At 43.6% G+C, this 23853-nt stretch overlaps 1 protein-coding gene across 1 annotated transcript; it reads right to left on the bottom strand.

Moving 5' to 3' along the window:
• Window positions 1-1704: 1704 nt before the first annotated feature.
• Window positions 1705-22010, bottom strand: LOC306788420 (serine/threonine-protein kinase PAK 3-like). The gene is made up of 16 exons (XM_079283954.1): window positions 21858-22010; window positions 13020-13213; window positions 12816-12916; window positions 10301-10454; window positions 10144-10181; window positions 7327-7389; window positions 5809-5964; window positions 5535-5712; window positions 4825-4888; window positions 3932-3980; window positions 3734-3846; window positions 2993-3110; window positions 2774-2873; window positions 2311-2507; window positions 2055-2192; window positions 1705-1878 (listed from the first exon to the last, which is right to left on the bottom strand). Exons 2-16 carry the CDS (start codon window positions 13189-13191, stop codon window positions 1789-1791), a joined length of 1731 nt encoding a protein of 576 aa, XP_079140080.1. The 5' UTR covers window positions 13192-13213; window positions 21858-22010; the 3' UTR covers window positions 1705-1788.
• Between the last annotated feature and the right edge of the window lie 1843 nt (window positions 22011-23853).

Raw genomic sequence — 23853 nt, forward strand, 5'->3', positions numbered from 1 at the left:
CTGCATTTTACATTTCTGTTCATACTTTAAAGTTATTTCAAGTCACCACGGATAATGAATTACTAGATGAAGAAAATGTCTTCCTCCCTCCACATCTTGTTGCAGTTCATTGTGCTGACTGACCATTTTGGATTGAATATATATTCAGCGTATTTTATGTTTTGTATCATTTTTTTTTTGTCAATGAGCATCTTTCCTGCTTCAGGTTTGAGGTTACAGGGATGCGTGGGGACAATGTGTGACACTACACCATCTACTCACTGCAGGGTTGCCACTGCTGTAGAAAAACTAAATCTTTGAAAGGCTGAGATGTTGGTCTACTGTGTGCAAGCTCCTTGAAAAGGACGATCCATCGCTCAATACAGATATTTAGTGAAAACATTAATATTTAGTGTCTGATCTCGTATTTGTCTTTCTTTGTATTTCATACCTAATTGTCAGATGTAACAACAAGAATCAGTGAAGATGGATAGATGTCAGATGTTGTCTAAAGCCACACACACACTGTCTGTGGATAATCCTATTTGAGATGCTTCTACGCAATGAATGCTACAGTTTATGTACGGTGTGCAAACATGTCAGAATTATCTGTTGAAGTTGCAGATGAATTTCTTGCATTAGTAAACAAGCAGACATTGCTTTATAGTCCCTCTTATCATTTCTGCCACATGGAATAAGAAGAGTGTTCAGTACACGATGTTGCATTTAAATGTGCGACGGATCATCTCCATGTCGAAGCGTCTATAACTACAACTCTTTAAATTGATATGAAGGTATGTGCAGTATGCATAATTAAATATTTACACGTTTGAGCTACAATCGAGTCACATGTTCTGGTTAATTGAATCCTTTGCGTTGGCAAATTGTGCACCAACAGTGTTTCAATATTTTCAATAATGTCCATATCTTGAATAATCAGAACAGTAAATCTGATCAAATGCAGCAAATGAACTCCAGTGACTACGGCAGAGACTGTCTGACAGAAGTTGTCTCAAATGAAATACGGGACTCGTCTCTCTGCGGCGATATGAAGCGGATTGATGACGGATGTTTAAAGCTGGCGTGAGTCATGTGAAATGATTCCTGACGTATTCCCCTGTAGCTGCACCCCCCCCCCCCCTACACACAATCACACACATACACATAAATAAGCCACCTTGAGATGTGACAATCTGCAGAGGAGTAGCGATGTTTCTCCACGGAGCCATAGTCATGCAGGCAAAGGTTGGGTCCAGAGTCACTCTCTCACGTCAGCCACTTCAGGTGCAAGTGTGGCCTGATTGTGCTCCACGGAGGAACTAGAGGAAAGAAAACCAGCCTAAAGCTGGGCAGGAATCTCAGACAGTCGCTCCTCTTCTCTCCTGAAGTTTCCTCTTGAAAATGTTTCTTGGTTTGGGGAGCGACTGCTGCCGAACAAGACGTATGACACAAAGAGATGTGCACAGTTGGTATGCACGCACGCACGCACACACACACATACACACACACACACTTGTGATGGACTGCTCTACATGTACAGAGTGCTGGAGAAGTAAACAAGGAGGCAAGGTCTTTTTCAGCAGCATGGGCCGAGAGGCTGCAAGGCCAGATGTCCGTCCTACGTATGAGGCCTGGGGGTCTTTTGTCCTTGTGCTGTCACGGTAAGCCACACAAACCCCTCCCCCCCCCCCCACTCCTTGTGCTGCCACTGTCACGTCACCCACCAGCCAAACATCCGAGCCCCTGCCCCCCATGAACGCACACATCGCAGGCAGGGCTCCAGCCTCGGGTGGGGACAGAGGGCACACACTAGCGACTGCTGTTCTTTATGGCTTCCTTGGCAGCTACAATCAGAGGCGTCAGGCTGGATAGAGGCTTCGCCAGCTTGAGGAAGGAATGCTGCAAGAGGACAGAGATTATATATTAATACAAATGTAGCGATGGAGCTAAAGAGTGACGCATGCACATTTATTGTTATGGATAGTTGACTTTTAGTGTGATTTGCTGACTTCTGCAGGACATGAAAGTGTATGCATGTGCTTGTACGTTTATTGAGCTTCTAGTCGCGGTTGTACCTGGAGCAGCTCCTTGGCAGAGCCTCTGCGGTCCACATCCATCTCCAGACAGCGGTTGAGGAAGTCTCTGAACACAGATGACAGCCTCTCTGGGTTCTGCAGCTCTGGGGTCCCGTTGGTAGCTATCAGGTACAGCGCCTGGAGCGATGGAAGAGGTCAAACAGACCATCAAATGAGGGTAACATAGGGAAAAAAAGAATCTGAATATTTAATCTCCATCCTGTATGACCACTAGGGGGCCAATTTTGTGTCTTACCCTTAGTGGATTCTCATTCAGGTAGGGCGGTTCTCCCTCCACCATCTCTATTGCCATGATCCCCAGAGACCAGATATCCACTTTTGGGCCATAAGCCTTGCGAGTCACCACCTCGGGCGCCATCCAGTAGGGCGTTCCCACCATCGTGCTGCGCTTGTTCTGCTCTGGAGTGATCTGGGCACAGAAGCCAAAGTCGGCTGCAGAGGAAGACGGAGGGAGAGAGATGCAGTGGTGAGTGTTGTTGTCTTTGTTTGCATTTTGCTTTATCACATTAAACACACAGTTTTACTGTCAACTTACCCCATGTTTAATTGAAGTAGTCTTTCACTTATCACAGTGCCATCTCCCTTAAAACATACATCTCAAACACTTCTCTCTCAGAAATGGTGCTTTTTTTTAACTTTAATTCTACCACACTAAAGCCAGATAAATTGTATGTCATGACAAAAATATGTCGACTTACTGAGCTTGACGGATCCGTCCATACCCAAGAGGATGTTGTCACTTTTTATATCTCTATGGATCACCTGGTTGGAGTGTAGGAAGTCCAGGGCTTGAAGACACTGAAGAGAAAGAGAAAGGAAAAAAGCTTTTGCATGTGCCCACCTAAATGTCCGGGTCAGCTCTCCATGGCCACAGAGGTAATCAGGGGTATTGCTGATGTCTAAACTTGGCTTCTTACCTCTCTGCAGACTGCAGCGATCTGGCCCTCGTCCATGCAGGTCTCCGTCACTACATCTGTCAGCGAGCCACCGGCCAAATACTCCATCACCACCCACAGCTCATCGCCTACTAAGTAACTAAAACAAGCCAGAAGGGAAAATACAGTTTTAGGGTGACATGCATTTCATATTGGGGTTTTACGTTCAGTCGTTGCTTTGATGAATCGATAATCTCGGCGAGATGGCTGACACTTGGCACACGAGGAGAAGATGAGAACAAAAGTTCCCAAGAAGAAGGGCACAAAGCAGCATCTCTACGACTTACGTCTCATGATGCAGAGTCAATTACAACACACAGTCGGTGCTCAAGCATGTTACTGCCAGCTGTGAACAACATCTGAAAGGCCGATGTCATGAAATCCGAGCCGAGTGGAGCAGATGCTTAACAATTGGATAGAAAATGAGTGATTGTGTGGTCAAATTCTTTTAAAACAGTAGGTGGCAGTCATGTAGCAAATGACGAATGTTGACCACCAGGGGAAAAAAAAGAGGAAGAAGAAGAACGGGGATCTAGGAAGAAGGCTCAGAGGGTCCTTCAATGTCATTCATGATAACAGTCACTGACTTTAAGTTCTGACCACTAACTGACCTGGACTCTGGGAAAATGTGATCTATTCTGAGGCAAAATAACTGAAAAGAGGCCGTGACCTCAGGCTTCTATTCACTGTGTGTGATACATGACCCTGTGTGTGAAAACTGACCTGTCCAGGTAGTTCACTATATTGGAGTTTTTGTTTTCCCTCATCACCAGGATCTCATTGATGATCAGCTCTTTCTTGGGCTGCTGCTGCAGGTTCATTTGCTTGATGGCCACCTGAGAAAACAGACGAGGAGGAATGTGTGGCTCAGCTCAAAGGAAAAGCTCAATGGCTTGGTAAGTAAAACGTAAATCAACTCACCTCTTGGCCAGTTGCTATGTCGATGGCAGTGTACACAGTGCCGGACGCTCTGGTGAAACACAAGATCAAAATCACATTAATTACAATCATAATAAATTATAATAAATGACAATTATAAAAGATTCTAGAGACCTATAGCATATACTTCAACAAAGTCTAAGTTGTAAGCATCGGTTTTACTGCAGTCAGACCACAGACTGCTGGCCGATTATAACTTAACTAAACTTAAAGGGAAAAACAGTAAACAGTCTACATTTGATGCCAGAGTCCTATTTGTCTCTTCATTAATAAACCGTATGTAACAGTGATGAGCACAAAGATCGATAAGAAGTTTATGGTTTCCAACAGGAATGGTATGCAGCCATTCTGTCCTTATTTGGAAGTGTACTTCCCGATACTAACAACCTTCCACTGTGAGTTTAGTCTTCTGGTCTTTCCACTTTCTCTGGCCGTCAGCTACGCCTGTGTACTGTCAGAAGCTAGTTTATGAATAACAGCGCATAGTTCCTGGTAGTAAAAAGTGAAAGGTAGCCCGGCACAGAGTAAATAGACAGTTATCTCCTGATTAAGATAGCTTCCTGATCAAATATGGAAATAAAGAGCATGTCAGAGCAGATAACAACAACACAGCTTTTGTCTGCCGATTGTGTAAAACACAGAAAGACAAGGCGAGAGAGAAATGAGCTAATCTGGCCCTTGGCCATTTCAGGATACACTTCTCATTTCCTCTCTGCTTATTCTTCTCCCAGTCCTTCAGCCCAACCCTCCCTCTGCCTCCGCCTCACTAAAGCACGGTCACCACAGCTCCATCTCTCCCGGCGAGACTGACTGCTCCCGACATTGCTCTGTTTGAGAAACCGCGTCGACTCGTTTGTGACGGTGGGTGAACTTACCCTTGTCCTATTTTCTCGAAGCGTGTGTACTTCTTTTTGGGATCCCCCACGCTCACAATGCTCCCTGAGTCCGAGAGAAAGCAGATATGCAATGATTGAGCTTGTGTGGGCTCACACATTCATGAAGGCTTTCAGTGTAAAACGTTTCCGACCCTTGTGTTGCAGACGTACCCTGCCTTGCAGTGCAGTTACATGCATCTCTACTTCACGGTGCATGCTGGTAGTTTGGGCTTAAGTCATATTGCAGAGAGAGGAGCGGTCTAGAGAAAACCACAGCCAAGGACAAAAAGTACTTCTTTGTCCAAATTTGATTACAGTGGTGTTCCCTGTTCTTTTGCACATTTCTTCTAAATACACAGAATCTGTGCACTTGAAATAATATGTGGAAAACAGCCACTGGAATCCAAACATCCAGCCTGTCTGAATCACTACACAGTGAATTATTGAACACTCAAGTCGTGTCCTCAGTATTGTTTTTGGACATGTGTAGATTTCTACAAATTGTGGACGACTACGAGTTTATTTTTCAAACTCCACTTCTTTATATTTCATTGTTTTTAGTTAAAGAATTTGAGAGATTTATGATTTCTACACCAAAACACTTCCTGGTAGTGTGAAGAAGGCTTTTACAATCATTTACGGAGATACTTTTCACAGACAATCCATTTGAACATCTGAACTAACTCATGAAAAGTGTCTGAGGCACGTACTGAGTCTCTCCAGAATTTCCTCATCCGTCATTTTGGACTTCTTCCTCTGGCGGTCAGTGTGGCGATACATTGTGTTGGACGTGTTATCCGGCAGGACCTGCGACTCCGGTGGAGTCACTACTTCTTTGACGGGGGTGGGAGGCTTCGGCTCCAAGACAGAGACGGAGCGCGTGTAGATCTGCGAGGAGAAAGGAGTCAAAGACATGCAGAGGGGATTTTGGATTCGCAAGCAGACCGGTTTCACCCATCGCCCAGCGGCGTATTGCAAACTCACCGATTTGGTGTGCTCGGGCCGAGGCGCGATAACCGGGGGCAGCTCGTCGTCGTCGTCCTCTTCTTCCTCCTCCTCCTCTTCTTCTTCCTCCTCATCCTCCTCCTCTTCTGACACAGGTGGAGCGATCGGGGGCTCTGACGACGATGTTTTGGCACCCTGGAGGGTAGAGATAGAAGTGAGTCTGGATGCATGTGCCATGAAGGAGCGTGGAATGACAAGAGCATGTGCAGACCTTTGCATTTATGTATTATAAATACAGGTAAGCTTTACCACAGTAAACAAGCTGCAAACCCCAAACCAACCACGAACAGAGTTTGAGTTTTGGCCAGTTGACTTTCATAAAGAACATACAAGCTGTGTGTGATGGTGAATTCATTTTTAGATTGTATCAACCATATCACAGATTCACATCGAATCAACAATTTATTCCAAAGTGGTGACATAAATTGCATATCATAAAAACATGAACAAAACACAGTTCATCTGTAGAGATACATCTGACAGTTTGTGTAAAAAAAAACCAAATATGATTGGGGTTAAATTGTTGGGAGCAATTGTGTTAATAGTGAAGGGAAGTGTGGTGAGTCCAGTGAGAGCTAAAGAGACAAGCATTAACAGGGTGAGGTGCCATCAGTGCACTTTATCTCAGTTTACAAGGGGTCGAGTCAGGTGTGAAAATGCATTTACTTTATTTAAGTACCGAACTGCTGTATTTCACTGTGCTGGAGGAGAAGCCATGCTGCCACATTGCAGTAATGTGCAATATGGTGATGAACCGCAGACATCCTCTTGATACCCTTTAACAAGTCGGATTAATAAGCCTCGGGCATATTTATTATGCCTAATGCTCAGCCTTTATTCCCCCCATCCAAAAAAACAAAACAACCCTCTGCTAGCCTTGGATCATCTTCCTCTTATGGAGTGGAAACATTTCATCCATTTCCAGTCTCGTCATGCATAAATGAAGCAGTGCAGCTTAGTTCTGGTGATTAAAGGGAAAGGGTTTGGCTGAAGGAAAGTCCCAGTCCTTCATTCAGACATACTGGGCCTCTGACCAAGGAGAGCTGGGCCAAGACTGCAGTGCAGCAATGAGTGTCTAACTGTAAGCAGTGCCATGTGGGTTATTTCTTTTACTTTGTTTTTCTCCCAGAGCCATGCGGTAATGTCTACAATGGTGACGAAGGCATATTATTGGCGATTGTAAAGAATGTGAGCTCATACATGCAGTTTGACAGTCATCACAACCCTTTGTGGCATGCGTCCCTGCCCTGCCATTTCAGAGACGGCCTATTTGAAAAAAGATAAGAGGTGCTCTTGTGGAAGATAACAAACACATCAGTAACATCAAAAAGTAATATACCCCCCCCCCCAATGATATTTCAGGACAGAGTGATTATGCGTCTGAAATCATATATTTATGTGCGTTTTGCAGTTGGAATCATCAAAGTTAGGAGATCAAATTTAGCTTCAAAGCCAATGCAGAGATACATTATGTGGAAAGTAATATGGAGGAGTTACCTTGTCAAATAATGCGCTGCAGGTTCTAAGGCTGACAGGAGGCCCAGATGACAGCAGTCGGTTCTGAATGTGAAGGTTGAAAATGGATTTACTCAAAACAAACCCAAACAACGTTTAAGAGGGGGGCAGGGGGGGGGGACGCTCCTGAGGGACATTAAGTCCGTAAATCGTCCTCCTGATCCCCAGCATGAGGGGACATGATGGAGACAAATAATGCCACCTGAGGACCGTCCTACAGGCAAGCCTAGAACATGTTTTCAGATTTCTTGTGAAAAACGTTTCAATCAGCTTTGATTCGATCGCTATATTGTCTAACTTGAATAACGTTCAGTTATCAATGTCGCCTTGCATGGAAGCGCTGTTATTGAAACCAGTGTTCTGGTATGCACTTTGACAACAAGATGAAGAAAGTAAAAAGTAATTTTTGGACACTAAAAGTTGATCAAACATGAAAATTGTTTCACTGTTAATAAAAAAGAGACCTGGCTCTATAACGCTGCTCCCAGTGATCTGATTGGACAAACGCTGTTTTCTATTATACTATTAAACATTTATGAGCACCATAATTATGAACACGTAATGAAGAAACATTGCGTGGTGTCCTTGCAATTGTTATTGACTTCTGCACATCAATTCAGTCTATGTGGGGATTAAACTGATGAAGGACAACGACAGAGTCATGCGGCAGTTAGACCTGACTGAACTGACACCAGTTTTCATGAGACAAATCATGCTGAGCTGAGATAATTCCAACATTATTACGTTGTTACAGATAGATATTATTATTCAGCTGCTTATACGGGCAGGATGCCATGTATTGTCTGGACTGCACGGTGCCTTGAAGGAATTATAAGAGGAACGCTGTGGCCTCCACGTACCAACAATGCTGGATCCTGAGGGTTTTTGTGAAGTTGAACAGCAATGTCGACAATGCGACAAGAGATGAAATGTCAAATACAATGTGAGGCCAACACATTCTCTGATAAACAGACGGTCAATGCTGAGTCCTGCGGTCTGGCACTCAGGACTTCATGGTTTGCAGCAGAACGAATATGAACTGACTGCAGCAATAAAAGAGGTAATAAAATGAACCCTGAAACACTGCCAATGTATCTTACGCTTTCATTTCTGTTTTAACATGAAAAGTGTTTGTTTCAGAGAAGACAATTTCTTGGGTGAATCTATTGTCAGGTAGAGGTGGACACTGAGAGCAATATTTAACCCGCCAGGCTCAGGAAGTGAAGTCTTACCAAGATCCTAGAATCTGAAAGTTAGAAACAACTTGGTTTGACCAAAGCCTGAATTATAATGCAACGCAGTGGCCCCTCTCGCTGCATTATGCACAGTTATAAATACACGCTGCAGCTAAGGTCAAGGTGAGGCACTCGATCGACCTGCAGCACGACCGACCGCTTCAAACAGAATGAAGGTAAATCTTTCTTTTCTCCATCCGACGAAAATAAGTTATTTTTCTTCTTTAATCCCGAATGACAAGGCTCGAGGAAACATTTCCTGGCTGGAGGAAAACAACACACCAGCTTTCAAACATGTACCCGCATTGCAGGTTAGTGGTTGTTGCTGTTCAAAGCAATCTGACAGGGAGCGTCAGGTAGCCCACGTTGGGTTACTGTTCCTCTCTCTAAGGAGAAAGTTGGTCTCCAGATCAAATATTAGCACCTCTCCCATAGTTCTGCTTGCCTGAGACAGCGAAGGACCAAACCAATGGTGATGTCTGCAGCACCGTAGCCAACAGCTGAGTCACCTCTTGCAGGCCGAGGACCTCTGCGACAGTCCGAAGGCTGAGATGCTCTCAAACACCTTCGCTGGGCTCGCACAACCTTTTAGACTCGCTGCCACACCGGCGTTCCCTTCACTGGCAAACAGCTCTCTCAGGCAACTGGCCTGCATTAAGGGATCCCATGGTAGTTTGCCTCGGGCAGCGAATCCCACTGAACAGACTTGGTTTTTTTCCCACTTCTTCACCCGTCTGAGCGTGTGCAGGCCGAGGCATTCAAAGCATAGATTACTCTGGTCGAAGCCTGGAATGAGGTCACCACAGCGGGAGTCCTTCTAGATGCAGTTGAGCTTTTCAGTGAAGCTTGTCTGTCGGTATTTCAAAATCTGGTTGAGTAGATTGGAAAAATAAACAATGAGCAGCGGTGGCTCTCACAGCCGTCAGCGTTTCCACGCAGGAGGGCATTAGGGTGCATCGCGAGGACAGTAAGCCTCGAGAGGGGAGCGCACACATTTCACCCATTAGAGGCAGAAGTGAGTGGAATAAATGGGCTGCACAGTAACACCGTCTATCACAGGGATTCCCAGATAGAGTTAGTGAGCGTAAAGTGAGGAAGATTCACTGTGGCGTAGTGGGAGAGGCGATGAAATAAAGCCAGAATGTTGCAACTTACCTGTTTTGTTTTATTACATTTTAAGATGTAGATAAATCAGGAGGTAATATATCTTTGAGGTGAGAGATTTTCTAATAAAATGTGGCAGAGATTGCGAATGGCTGAACGCCAGAGGTTGATTTTTACTTGTATTATTTTATTATATTAACCAGGCAGTCTAGTGAGGTCAATATCTGCAGTGCAGCAATAAAAAACCCTAATAAGGCAGACAGAGGAGCAACCTCTAACAAAAAGAGTTATGTTTTATTGCCATGATTCATTTTAAATTCAGCCTTAAATAGCAGGTGGTATTAACTCACATACTTTGTGTTCGATGCTTATTGTATGGTGCTTTCTATATTGTTAATAATGCATAATTTAGGTTTAACCAACACTAGCCAAAGTAAGTTGAGATATTAAAAGAACTCACCAGAGTGTTTGCTGCTATGTACCCCTGTGCCGACTTGTCTGAAACAGAAAGGAACATTGTTAAAATCGTTTGTATTTTACATAAGAATAAATATGGAATGGTTTTTGTGACATTGGTGGATGTTATTTCATTCCGTCCGTGTTCTGGCGTTGCTTACCTCCCGAGGTGAAGCTCATGTACTTCTGGTTGTTGACGGTCTCTTTGGAGTCGTAGAACTTCAAGACGTCCAACACGGCCTGCGGGTTCTTCTTCTGCTCCAGCTTGGTGATGTTCGAGGTCTGTAGGAGCCGGGCCCATTGCTCCGGTATACCCTGCACAAAGAGACAGAGGTCTAATGTTCAAGCTTTGTCTTGTTCAAGGAAAACGTGTTGGTTTGTTAATACTCCTTCACGCGCAGCCAGAAACAGTAGATGTAGAGCTTCACACACCGACTTTTAGGAGCGTGAGTACTGCGGACAAGCGATCACTACAGCTGTCAATCAACCCAACATATCCCCGAACCTACCGCAATTTAACCCTTCATAATCTTTATAAAGAATGTCATTTGAACATAAACTTGGTGAAGAAAATCTTCTACATTTTCTGAAATGCATTGATTTCGTATTTGGAGAGAAGAATTAGCTTTTGTACTTCTTCTTTATTGTAATTCTCAGTTTCCTTGGAGTCACTATCTAATAGCCACATACCAAATGAACCGTAAAGGAATGGTTCGACATTTTTCAGAAATAAGCTAATTCGCTCTCTTCTTTAGCTTAGCATAAAGTTTTGAAGAGCAGTGGGAAACAGCGAGCCGAACCATTACATGTTGTTTTCACATTTCAGGTCAAACAAACAAGATCAAGGAGCAAATCAACAATCCTTTCCCAGAAAACCATGACCGAAGTGAAATCAAAGTGATTTGGTTTAAAACATAATGAGTGTCTGTGTGTGTGTCATAAGCTCACAGCTTATCAAATGAACAAGGAGCTACTTGTTACTGATGTCATGGACTGAGTGCTGGACATCAGGAAGTCAAATAGACCAGAACACGTGCAGTATTCATGAGTGCAATGCTCATCAGCTATTTGATCTCAAAATAATGATTCCTTTCAGTAGTAAACTAGTCCTGGTGTTGTGAAACCATTTCAGATTCATGTTTTACATGTTACGCTTCCATTATAACGCTAACGGGCATGTTTTCAATTGCAAAATTAAAAGAATTAACAGAAAGTAAATCAACAGAAACATCAGTTTATGTAGCAGAGGATCACCTCTAGCATAAATGATTACCATAAAGAAGATGTGCAAAACAATATCATGAACACTTGTACAATATAATGCAATACATTACAACAACTTCCCCTCCAGTCTGTAGGATGAACAAAATTCAAGGAACCATAGTAGAATATACGTGATACAATATAATGAGTGCTGAATAAACATCTCTGTGAACAAAAACTGAACATTAACAGCTTTATAAGCTTTATTTTTTGGGGCTATAACAATGAACTAGATCACGTCAAAGGGATGCATTTAGTGTCTAAGTGTAATAGCCCAAATATATTATATCTACAATTGTTGGGGTTTGGTATGAAGCAGATGTTCTGAATTGTTTTTCAGCCAAGGACCCGCTCAAGTATGTTTCTCTGGATAAGACTTTTTTTTAGTAGTTACTTAGTTATGATACATTCTTACTGGGGGTGTAACGATACGCGTATTCGCATTGAACCGTTCGGTACGAGGCTCACGTTTCGGTACGCATGACGAACCGAATACGTTTGAATAAAAAACAAAAAATGTTTTTTTTTGTTTTTTTTAAACCTTTATTGAACCAGGTAGTCCCATTGAGATTAAAAATCTCTTTTGCAAGATGTAAGTAACAATACAAGATGTAAGCAACAATACTACATAACATTAAGGCGCAGTTTTTGTTTTTTATGCTTATGTGTTGCTAAGAAGACACCCCAGAAGATGAGTCACTCAGGTATAGTTCCATCATTGTTCAAAGTCAAAGAATAACTTCATGATGTTAGTTGTAATGAATAAATATATTTTAAAATCAAGTACATTTCTCTGGCATTTATAGTTTTCTACTGTACCGAAACGTACCGAACCGTGAATTTTGTGAACCGTTACACCCCTAATTCTTACACAAGAGAAAGGTGTTAGAAAGATGTTAGACATGCATTAAAAATATTTGTAGATTCTAAGAGTTAAAGATTGGTTGATTAGAATGTAATCTATGAACTACGGACCTCCCTTTGAGAATCACAAGAAAAAGAAAAAAACAATTCCAGATCTTCCATATGAATAAGTGAAATTAATTCTGAAATTCAGTGTTAAATGACTGTGTCATGTAATTATATCTTGGTTTGTGTAAGAATAAAATGTCTCCTGCCAAGAGAAACTGCAGCTAAAAGAAGCATTGCAGAATTCAGGTGCAGGTTTAGCCTGATAGGGGAGGTATAACGAGGTATAGTGAGGTACAATGAGGTAGAGTGATTGTCATTCAGGTCACTTGTATTACCAACTTTATGTGAAGGAAAAGATATCATTTAGTTGACTCTGTCTCCTCAGAGAATTGTGATTATATGAACGCTTGCCTGGGACTCTGCTTTGAGAAGGGAGGATGATTTTAGAAGCACATTGGTCCGTGTTTATACGCCTGATTATCGGGAGAAATAGATACTCACTGTGAATTCTCCTGTAATGGCATCAAAGCCGACATGAATGGTGTGTTCAAAGTCTGAAGGTAGGGATATCTCAGGACGTTCCTTCTCCTTCTTCTTGTTTGCTACAGGAGACAAACAAGAAATGATTTCACAGGCTGATTTCTAGTATTTCCATACACAGGTAAAATATATGGGAGTGACGTGTTGGGGGGGGAGGATACTCACTCTTGTCTCCCCCAGGGAAAATGGAGCGCAGGCGGACTTTCTTGTTTTTCTCGTCGGGAGCCATTGGAAGCGGTTTAGAGGCGAGATTCAGTGATGAAGAGTCTCGGGAACTACTGTTCATTCTCAAGGGGGGGGCTGGTGGTTTCTCTTCAATATCAACACTATCAGACATCTTTAGCAGCACTCACAATGTCCTGTGAGAGAGAGAAGGAGGAGGTCAGTATTTAAACAAATCTGGGTATAGATGGACCAAACATGAGTCACGACAACCTGGAATTTTGACTCGTAGTCCTTCTTGCATAGCAAGAAAGACCACATCGAGGGACTAAATGTTTTTGTCAATATCAATTCATTTCAATGTGGCTTTATTGGCATGAAAGTTTCAGAAAAACAATGTTGCCAAAGCATCAAAATAAAAAAGTACGCACTAATATCAATATGAATATTAACATTAACGCAACATTACGATTGTTATATATTCATGATAGATACTATTAACAAACACGTGTTTTTCTTCTATCTGTGTGTCAGTGAGTGTCAAGTAATGGCGCTTTTTGCTTTATGGCAATGGAGAGCACACGCTATCATCTTTCTTCGGTTGGATGCATATTCTATAAAAAAAAATGGCAGAAAATAGTGCGAAACATCAGAATCGGAGCATAATGTTAAGTTTTAAGATTTGTTTGTACTTTTTATGTTTGTTTTGTTTCACTTCTTCATATCTTTCATGTTTAATGCTTCTTGTTTTGTTACCATCCTCTCGTTTCGCTTCACTTCCAGCCTTTCAGTGTTTTCCCGCCAGCTTTGATTGTCTGCCCCGCCCTGATTAGTTTCACCTGTGTCTCATTAGTCCTGCAGTCGGCTCACCTCCTGCTCACCTGTTCTCACTTCCACAATCAGTCATAGCTACTTAGTCCTGGTGTTCCGAGTATACATTTTTCCCAGTGAGTTGACTTCCTGGATTTTCCTGTTATCTGCCTGTCGGACCTACTGCTTCATTGGGACTCTGTAAGCTTTTTCTTTAACAAATCACTGAAATCATTCGGCTGCCTCCTCTACTGTCTGCATTTGGGTCCACATCTTGGCATCTTACCAACCATGACAAACAAAAATATATCGACTCTAAAATTCTGCAAAAGAGAAGCTGGGACCAGTGACTTTTCTTTACACCATTAGCACAATTGAGGATAGTTATTCTTTCAGCATAACGATCACACGTCTTCTTCATGAAAGTCTGACATTAATTAGTTTTGTACACAGAGTACTAGTATGTGGGCTAGTAGGGGAAGTGATATCCAGTAGGAGTTGCAGTATTTCTTGTCTCTGGTTTGTGAAGCAGCAGAACTGGGGTAATATGAATGTGACAAAGCCATTTCAAGATGCGTTGGCTTCATTCAGTCACATCAAACGCTTCCAGAAGACTCAGAGTTACAGTTTCGATGTATTGTATTGTTAGAGCTGTGGCCTGTTTTAGCATTGTAACATGAGGAATCCTGTTCCTGCGACACCGGCTGCAGGTCTGACAGATTCTCTGCTAACACATCTGATACTTTTGTACAGCAAACTTGGATATTATTTAGATTTGATAATTGAATAGAGGCTGTTTAGGGTCTGATGTCCAGTGAGTCTCTTCAGCTGTGAAAACAGTCACCAGGAGTTGATTCTGAGAGTAAACGCTCCCATCACTCTTCCATCTACCCATCCCACTCCCATCTTTCACTCCCTCACCCCGAGGCCAAGCCCATCATGTGATGTGCAGCGCGACCGTCCCAGAAAGCCGGCCATCCAGGCCGCCCCCTTAGTGGAGACCTACATAAGCAAACAAAGGCCCCTCCCCGGCTCTCACACAGGGCTCACTGCCTCAGACGCACCACACATGTGGCTCCACGGAGGCCCTTACAATTTTATGTAAGCATCTTCCTGCTCAAGACACAATCCGGATGATTACACCCGAACTTCCCAGACGCATGAATGAAGAGACGAGATGAGTGGAAAAATGTAATATTGATTGTAAAAAGTCATGATTTAATCAGTCTACAGTAACGTTATTGCACAAGACACTCATTTTCTTTTGAAACACATTTGTCAGAAATGTGTCATTTCCTGTTTGGACAGGACAACAAGAATTTGTATTACTAATAATTGTTGGAAATTTAATTTAAGTCCAGACTTGATAGAAGTTGAACTGATAAAATGTCAGGACATTTAACCTAGATCATTTATTTATTAACTACAAGTTTAAATACCTTTTTATCTCCATAAGAGCAGAACAGTTTCTCATCATTTTTCCCTCAAATAACGAACAATTAAGGTGTAATTAAACATAAAGACTAGACTACAAAATAGCTGCCAATACCGATGCAGAAACGATGAAACATTGGTCTGAGATTCATGTTTCCTATTAAACTGGACAGTGTTTTTGTTTTTTTTGTTCCCCTCTGCTGGCGGTGTGATGAGAATAACAATCTGGTTTCACTTGGCAAGAGAATGTAACACAGAAACCGCATAGACTTCATTTCATCTGGATATCTGCAGTAAATCACTTGGTACATAGCAGCCCATGCTTTTCTGGCAGAACACGCTGTAGATGAACGTTGACGCAACAAATGGTGGACACATGTTATACACTGAACAAGTGATTGCATCAATTGCCCCCATGGCCCTGGATGGGTTCATGAGACGGCGACTCACTCCTGACAGATTAACGACACTAATAAAATCACATGTTGATTCATCTTGGCTGGGGGGGGACACACACACACACACACACACACTAAATCAGCAGACAGCTAACGAAAAACACGTTATGACCTTAATGTGCTTTTGGATCAGGATTATTTTCCTGCTGTATTTCCAGAGTCTCGTGAGAGATGCTGGTGGTTTTCTACCGTGTTTGGGCGACTTCCAGGTGAGAGTCCGGACAACGGCAGCAAACAGGTTCTCTCAGGTTGGACGTTAGGCGTGTCACTAACAACAAAACCCAGTTACACTCTGCCCTTTTACAAAGAAACGTCTCAATGCTGACAACATGGCTGTCAAGGTACCATGGCAATAAATAAAACCTGTGGAAGCCTGTTAGACGGTATGTGACACATGAGCCTAAAGTTAAAAGGATCGTAGGGAATATTGGCCACAAGGCAAAATGACCTGTTCAGATTAATGCAGCTGTGACTGATGCCCCTGTTAACACATTCTTGCCAGCTACAGTATGTCACACAGCGGTTATATCGTCATGCACAGATGTGGATTCAATAACGAGCACATGGCAAGACCTAAAAACAGCAGCTGGGATCTACTAAATCAGGTTACTGTCCGGTCAGCAAAGACAGAGAGAGAGAAAAAATGGCAGCAACATCAAATAATGACGAGGTTCTGAACTATTTAAATATAAAAATAGATCATTTCTTGAGGTTTATTGGGTGAAACTTATACTGTGCTACTTTACTTCACCGACACTCGTGTTCTCCTCTGGCACACGCAGAATACACTTGCATGAAAAATAAGTGAAGGTGAAGCGCATGCTCATCAATATGATCATTTCAGACACAACTACCATTGGAGAGCAGCGTGGATGAATTATGTAGCTACAAAAAAAAAACAGGCAGTCAGTGAATGCACTGTGCCCGAAACAAGCGGCTCCTATTTCTGAAACACACACAGGCTTGTCTCTCAACATTATGAATCAACTGAGGCTCAACTAGTATTTCAGCAGACAAGGAAGCAAAGATCAGCAAGAGACCAATCGCAAATTTGTCTGAAATTTAAAACCACACCGCCTGCTGCTTGGCTTGCTTGGGTAGGATGTGACGTTTTGACCGCAGTATGAACGCACGAGAGTCTAAAAAGTAAACACACGCACAGGACGACCACAGACACACCGGCTGAACTCCGATGTTACTGAGGATGTTTTCACATTTCTCTTCCATAAAATATGAATCTATCCATGAAGAGCAGACATTTTCTCTGCTCTTTTCAAACACTCATGCAGAATTTGAATGGCCAACACGGGGAGAGGCTCTAATCTTGAGCCCATGGCGGCCCAGTAATGGCCCCGCGGTGGGGGAGGGCTCCATAAGCCCGGCTCTGCGTGCCCCTGATTAGGACACGCTCTCTGTTTGACTTGGCTTCGGCTGGGCTTCTTTTGAAGGATGCTGATTACTTGGATGGGACGGACAGCTAGAGGGCATTCAAAGGATAAGGAGGGAGGGATGATGGAGCTGCAGTTTAGTATCGTTATCTCCTTCATCTTGGTGCGTAGAGTTCTTGTACTGGCCTCCGCTCCAGAAAAGTTGGCCCACTCTCCTGTTAGCAAGAGCAAAGAGTGACGAGACCAGTTCACTTGCCAGCCTTCACATAACACGGACCCTTCATCCAGACATCAGAGGCCGACGACACACGGACGTCAACGCGCACAAACGCTCCTCTCTCACATGGTCGGCCTCTCAAGGTCACAATTTAACAGTCACAGTGCAGATGAAACCATGAACACATGAATGGGATGAATACTCTGACAGTAAAGAACGTTGCAACATATCCATTTTCAAGATGACGAGCAAGAGACGCCAACGGTTCCCCGTGTGTGACTGGACCGTCCTTCAAACTGACACTTTCTCACTGTCAGCGTCGATGAACTTCAGATATACTGCAGAATTTAATTTCACATCTCTCCTTGAACTTGAAAAAGCATTCAAGCAATCAACACCAAAGCCTACTAGGTTTGGTCTAATGTGATCAAAAACACTGTCTTTGCTCCGTCACTGTAACTAGTCCATCTTCAATCAAACGGTACGAGATGATTTCAGTTGCATTAACTTTGTGCCTGACAAATATGTGAGCACCAAGCATAGGTAATGCTCTATTTCACGCTTTAAGCTACAAAAGTGTGTTGTTGTGGTTTTGCATTAGTGTGCATGGGTGGGCCTGTCTGAGTGCCAGCTGGAGGCAGAGAGGGGAGTGGATTCCCTCCCTGCAAAGCCAGTTGGTGCACCTGCTCGTGGTCCCATTGAAAGGGTTAAAATGCACATTGTAAGAGAACATGGGAGGAGAAAACAGTGTGTATGTGCATGCTGTCACTCTGTGTATCGCGTGCACGTATGCGAGGTCAGTGCACATATTGGTTTGAGATTAGGTGTAATATCCTCCTGTGTGTCCTTCCGGCTCGGTATCATGTTCCACAACTTTACACTGCTCATCATATGGTCCAGCTGTTGTGTCATCTCTACAACGAGACAAACGCAGATAGCTGCGGTATCATTTTTGCAGAGACTAACGCGGGAGTAACATTTGTGTCAACAAGCGGCTCGACTGAGAGGTAGCGTGCTGCCACACATCTCAGGAGATGCAGCGCATACGACACAGAAACATGCGTGTTGAGAACAATCGCAGCGATTCTTCTTATCGTCAATTTTTTAACCACATCTAGTCAACCGCAGTCTTTCCATTCTGCAACTCTCGGCAAACTTGACCCCAGTGAAACTTGTTGATCTCTTAAACCCCCTGAACTCCTTTCCTCCTCTGCAACATTTCACCCTTTTTCTTCTCTCCGGTCTCCATCTGGAACATCTCCCTCCAAAGACACACACACACACACACACACACAACCTCATTCTAAGTAGCAACAGACATCAAGTGGGGAGATTACGAAAGGAGCTGTGTCAATGTGTGAGTGTTTCCTCTGTCTCTCTCCATCCATCTCTCTCACTTACCACTCCCCCCCCCTCCCCTTTCCAAGACAAAATGGCCAGATGGCTTCCAATCCTGCTAATCCACAGCACACAGGCTGCAGCTCTGACACACCTACCACAAGACTACTGCTCCGCTTTAGTGGGCTATGCCTTTAAAACGCACACAAACACCCCACATGAGGCCACGACACACTCGTACACTGTCAACAAGAGTCCCAAACGGTAACTGCACTGAACAATAGCAGCATAACTCATCCAGACTAAGTCCTCAACAGATGGAGGCCCCACTTGTATGTGTTGTGCGTCCCGCTATCGTATTTCAGGCAGCCCAGCTAGCAGGCGACACGCCAAGACGAAGGTTGTGTGTCGACTGCTTTTGTTAGCCGAGGTGAGGTAAGAGAAGCTGTGTGTGTTGGGTTACGCTGGCCAGTGGAAAACTAGGGGAAGCCCAGGACTGCACACTAATAACCACGGAGACACATGAAATGGTTCACCAATAAAAGTTCTGATGTGTCTATCATCGTGTTAAATAAAGGTGCGGGGCATTTTATGCTTATATGTGGTGGCAGGTTAGATATTTTTATTTTGTTCACTCAGGTCTGGACTGATGATGATGTTAGAAACACGAAAATAACAAAGGAAACATCTCGTACATTTATCCAAGTAGGCAAAGAGATAATGAGGTCCAGGTACGTAGCAGAGCACAAAATACCCGCCTGACAAATGAAGATAGAATAAAATTATTCAAGTAAAATGTTATTTCTTTTGTCGAGCTGGAAAAGACATCATTGATTACAGTGGCGTACAAAAATACTTTTAAAGATACGGTCAATAACAATCCACGTGTGGATTTAGATGATTGTAATGCTGTTTCCCTCCCTTCAATCTTGAAATGTATTGCGAACTCTTGGTGTTTCACAGGTATTATATTATTACCGGTAATGAATTAGGGACGCACCGAGTCGGCGGTTTAAAAAACACTGGCTTTTTGGCATCGTGCAATATCGAGTTCCAATCCGACGCCAGTGTTTTTATCAACAAGCTGTTTCTCACTGTGAAGAAGTGAGTGGGATCATTCTTCAATATCTACATCCGGCTTGACTTAAACATCACTTTCTTAACTTTGTAAAACTAAATGTATTTGAGTCCGTATTGGCCTGATATCTGATATTGGTATCGGTGCATTTCTAATAATAATAACAATACTAAAAACAATAGTAGTTCTGGTTATGCAAGTTGATAAGGGTCAGTTGTGAAAACATTTGCATGAAAGGCCGAGCCACTATAAGCTTCAATTTTGCCTCCACAATTGCTGTTTACACTATAAACACTCTGCTTTAGGGAGCAGTTCTGTTATTTTTAGGATTACAGAGCGCACATGCAGATTATTTGCGGACATAAAATGCTCATGAGGTGCCTGTAATCTACACAGAGACAAAGGCCTCTGTGAATACTTCAAATGATGGTACGCAGCTCTACCCAGACCCACGTACACGAAACAGAGCTATTAATCCGTTTATCTGGAACAGACCTGTGTAGATAAAGGTGTGCTGGATATATAATGATTGTGTGGCACAGTGTCACAGATCACTTGAACACCAGGGATGTATAAATACCAAACACTCTAACAGTATATCTTGTCTCTGACACTGCACTAGATCACCACTGTGGGCCTGGTGTCTTCTGCCGAGCCCAGTGCTGTGTTATTAAAACATGTCATGCACTGACAAAATTCCCCAATTATACTCTAAAGAAACAACAGTTTAGATCCTCAAATTATGTTTTTGAACTGAAAAAATATGACAAAAGGAGGGGCCATCGTGTTGGTGGTTGGGGACACTTGATATTTCCATCCAAAAAGAGAGAGCAGTGGACACAATACAAACTCTTGAGGGAACGCAGTGAAATGAGTGTAGTCATGGTGTCTGGGCAGATTAGTGATGAATGGAAGGGCACGCATCACATCTATATCAATATAACAGGCCGACGTTCAAAAGGGGAGCAGCACCTTCAGCATCCCATCCCCCAATTCACCTCCACACTCATCTCAGCCTCCCTCGATCACTGACATGACTCTCTTACATCCCTCCGTCACGCGACAGCCAGACAACAGGTCTCCCATCAGGCCCCTGCCTCTCACAAACCTGGAGGATGACAGCGCCCCCCCCCTCCCCCTCGGAGATGAATCCTCCCTCCACATAAGCTCTGAAGCCCCGATCTAAATGAGCAGAGGTGACGGGGGAGACACACGTTCACCACTGCGGCCGACCCGTCCTTCTGTCCTCCACATCCACCGATGGCTGTGGCAGTATGTAGCTCAGCTCTCCCGGCCCCAGCCCCCACTCCGCTCCCCAAATGAAGTCAGGTGACCAGATGTTGTATATCTCCCTGTCACTACAGCCGCCATGAAACTGCTACACACACATACACACACATCCATGTTAAAGCCTGGAGACAGCGGCACATCTCTGCTTGTGTGTGTGTGTGTGTGGTCACTGAATGCCTTAAATAAATTCAATAAAAGACATGTATTCATGAAACCCTCCCTAGTAAGGCCATAGGTGAGGCAGTGCAGAGATAACAAAAGAGCATCCATCAGCATGTTAACCATCCATCACCCCCCCAATCCACAGCATACACAGCTCTGATCCATCCGTTAGCCTCAGGTCTACCCAAAATAGCATCGCTTCTTTTTTGTTCCAGTGTTGCCACTGCAGCTGCTGCATTTCTCCAGGACTGACGTGCACACACACACACACACGCACACACGCACACACACACTGAAGGCCTGCACAAGCACCACCATTGATTCTAACACCTCCCCATCAATAGAGATGCTATTTGCGAGGCACAAGGGAGTGCACACAGAGATGATGTGATGCAGAAGAGGGGAGGGGGGGGGGGGTATATGATCACACAAATACATCTCCAGCCCATCTGATGCATGCATCCATTTCCATCTCGCCCTCACGGACACAGACTGCTGATGAAACAGCTGCCTTCTTAGCAGGGTAGAAAGGAGGAAGGAGGTAAGAAAAAGAGGCTACAAAGCACCCCTACATACACAGCCTCCCCCTCCTCTCCTCTCCTCTCCTCTCCTCTCCTCCCTCCTCCCCTCCACATCCCGTATTGCCTTACACAGAGAGGGAATTACCTGAAATATGTCTTCACATTCTCTTGGTCAGTGGTTCGCCGTGGAGCCCGCAGCTCTGGTAGAGTCATCGTCAGCCGCACAGTCCTACTGACAGTTCAAAGGCAGGATTGCCATTCTCTCGTCAGACCAGTTCCTGACCCGAAAAAAAAAAGAAGCAAGCTTGTTCGGCAGGCTGGATGCTTCACTGGCTGCTCACTGTTCCCTAGCCCATGATGTCATCCGCCCTGCTTCGCTGATTGGCCGAGAGGCTGAATATTAATGCAGGAAGCGGTTCTGTGGGAGGAGGCAGCCAACGGGCAGACAGGGTTGGTTTTCTGTTTGACAGAACAAACCTGCTCAGTGAGAAGGCCAGGAGGGAGGGAGGCATTTTCCATGCATTTTCCAAGGCGGTGGTCTGTGTTATTTCATACTACAGGGACACTAGTACAACTTCATACATTAACTGACAATTTAACAAATACAGGCTTTGCAAAGGTAGTTTTTTTTCACCTGCAAAATCTGAACTGACAAGGCCTTTAATAAAGAGCTGCGTTAGATGCACCGGTTCCTCTAAAAGTTATAGTTTCACAATGTATATATAGACCACGGAAGATATAGCCTACAAGTAAATTGGAAAAAAAAATACAATAAAATGTGATAATTTGCTACAAAAGTGCTGAGTTCAACAAGCAGAACACAACTAATCGCATGCAGAAATCTCTGCATTTTGAATATTTCCTAAATGTATCTCAAACACCCCCCCGACATTTCATGTATGTCTGCAGTGCAAACACATTTTGTGTAAGAAGGGGGATTCTTCCATTTTAAATGATCTTAGTCCTGAAATAAATAGAGATGATAAACAGTTGTTAATTCTGGCAATAAGTGTAGTTTTCATTTCAACAGGTATGCTGCTGGTTTATTTAACAAACTTCCTATAGGTCTATCTGCTTCCTATGGGTCTATCTGTCTGTTAATGCTTCACTGACAGTTTTGTATGCACTCTCCAGCTTTATTTTTGTCACGGCCGGTTTGGACATTTGGAAATGATACCAAAATTGAACCCAGAATTTTTTTTCCCCCTACCGCCTCCAGATGTTAAGGGTATAAAAGTGACTGGGTTGATAAGCAGGCGGAGACGACAAACTAAAATCCTCGCTGCATTTGCCCTAATTTGCCTATGATGTCATCTTTTTCCTCTCTCTCACCTGCGATTGGCTGACTCGCACAGCATCTGCTCAGTCTCATGGAAAGTGCTTCAAGCCCAAGGTGGAGGCCTATCCGAGGCTCTATGAATCATAGCTGGTTGTCCTGACAACCCCTGTAATGTCGACTGTTCTGTGACGGTGTTCCCTCAAATGGAGAACCTGATGGTACCGAGAACGTCCACCATGATCCTCTAGTCACATCAGAAGGGGGCTTTTTTTTAAACAAATTGCAAGCATATTTTCTGAGAAACCAGAGAAAAAAATGGAGCTTTGTAGTTATTTTGTTTGTATAGAATACAATCATGAGACTTTCTGAACTCTCTGGGATTTTAATATCGCTGATATTGTTTTTCTCCAGCTTTGCAGGCACACAGGTGTTGGACTAGCGAGACCTGATCCTGCCTACATGGACACGAAAGAGAGATGCAAATTCAGTTCAGCAGTGCCACTCAGAGAGGAGGTTTCACTCCGACTCTTGACAGTAGACATTATGCTCCACTGTACACTTACATAGAGCCAGTGAGCTGTGTTACCACAGCTCATACAAAAAGGTGTCAAATGCTCGGAAAACACAATATGACAAAGCATTTAAAGCATGACAAAAAAACATTTGGATGATATTGGCCTCTCAGCTAAATTCTATACAGATCTCTCATTTGTTATATTTTCCAATCTAACCCTCCCATGAGCTTTAGACAGCAGCAACCACTAATGAACTAATTTGCCATGCTTCTGACGTTGTGACTGTAATTATGAATGGGCAGAGACACAGTGGGGCTACCCCAGCAAGCATTTGGCTGATGCGGAAA

Source organism: Melanostigma gelatinosum, assembly GCF_949748355.1.
Source record: "Melanostigma gelatinosum genome assembly, chromosome: 14".
Taxonomy (NCBI): domain Eukaryota; kingdom Metazoa; phylum Chordata; class Actinopteri; order Perciformes; family Zoarcidae; genus Melanostigma; species Melanostigma gelatinosum.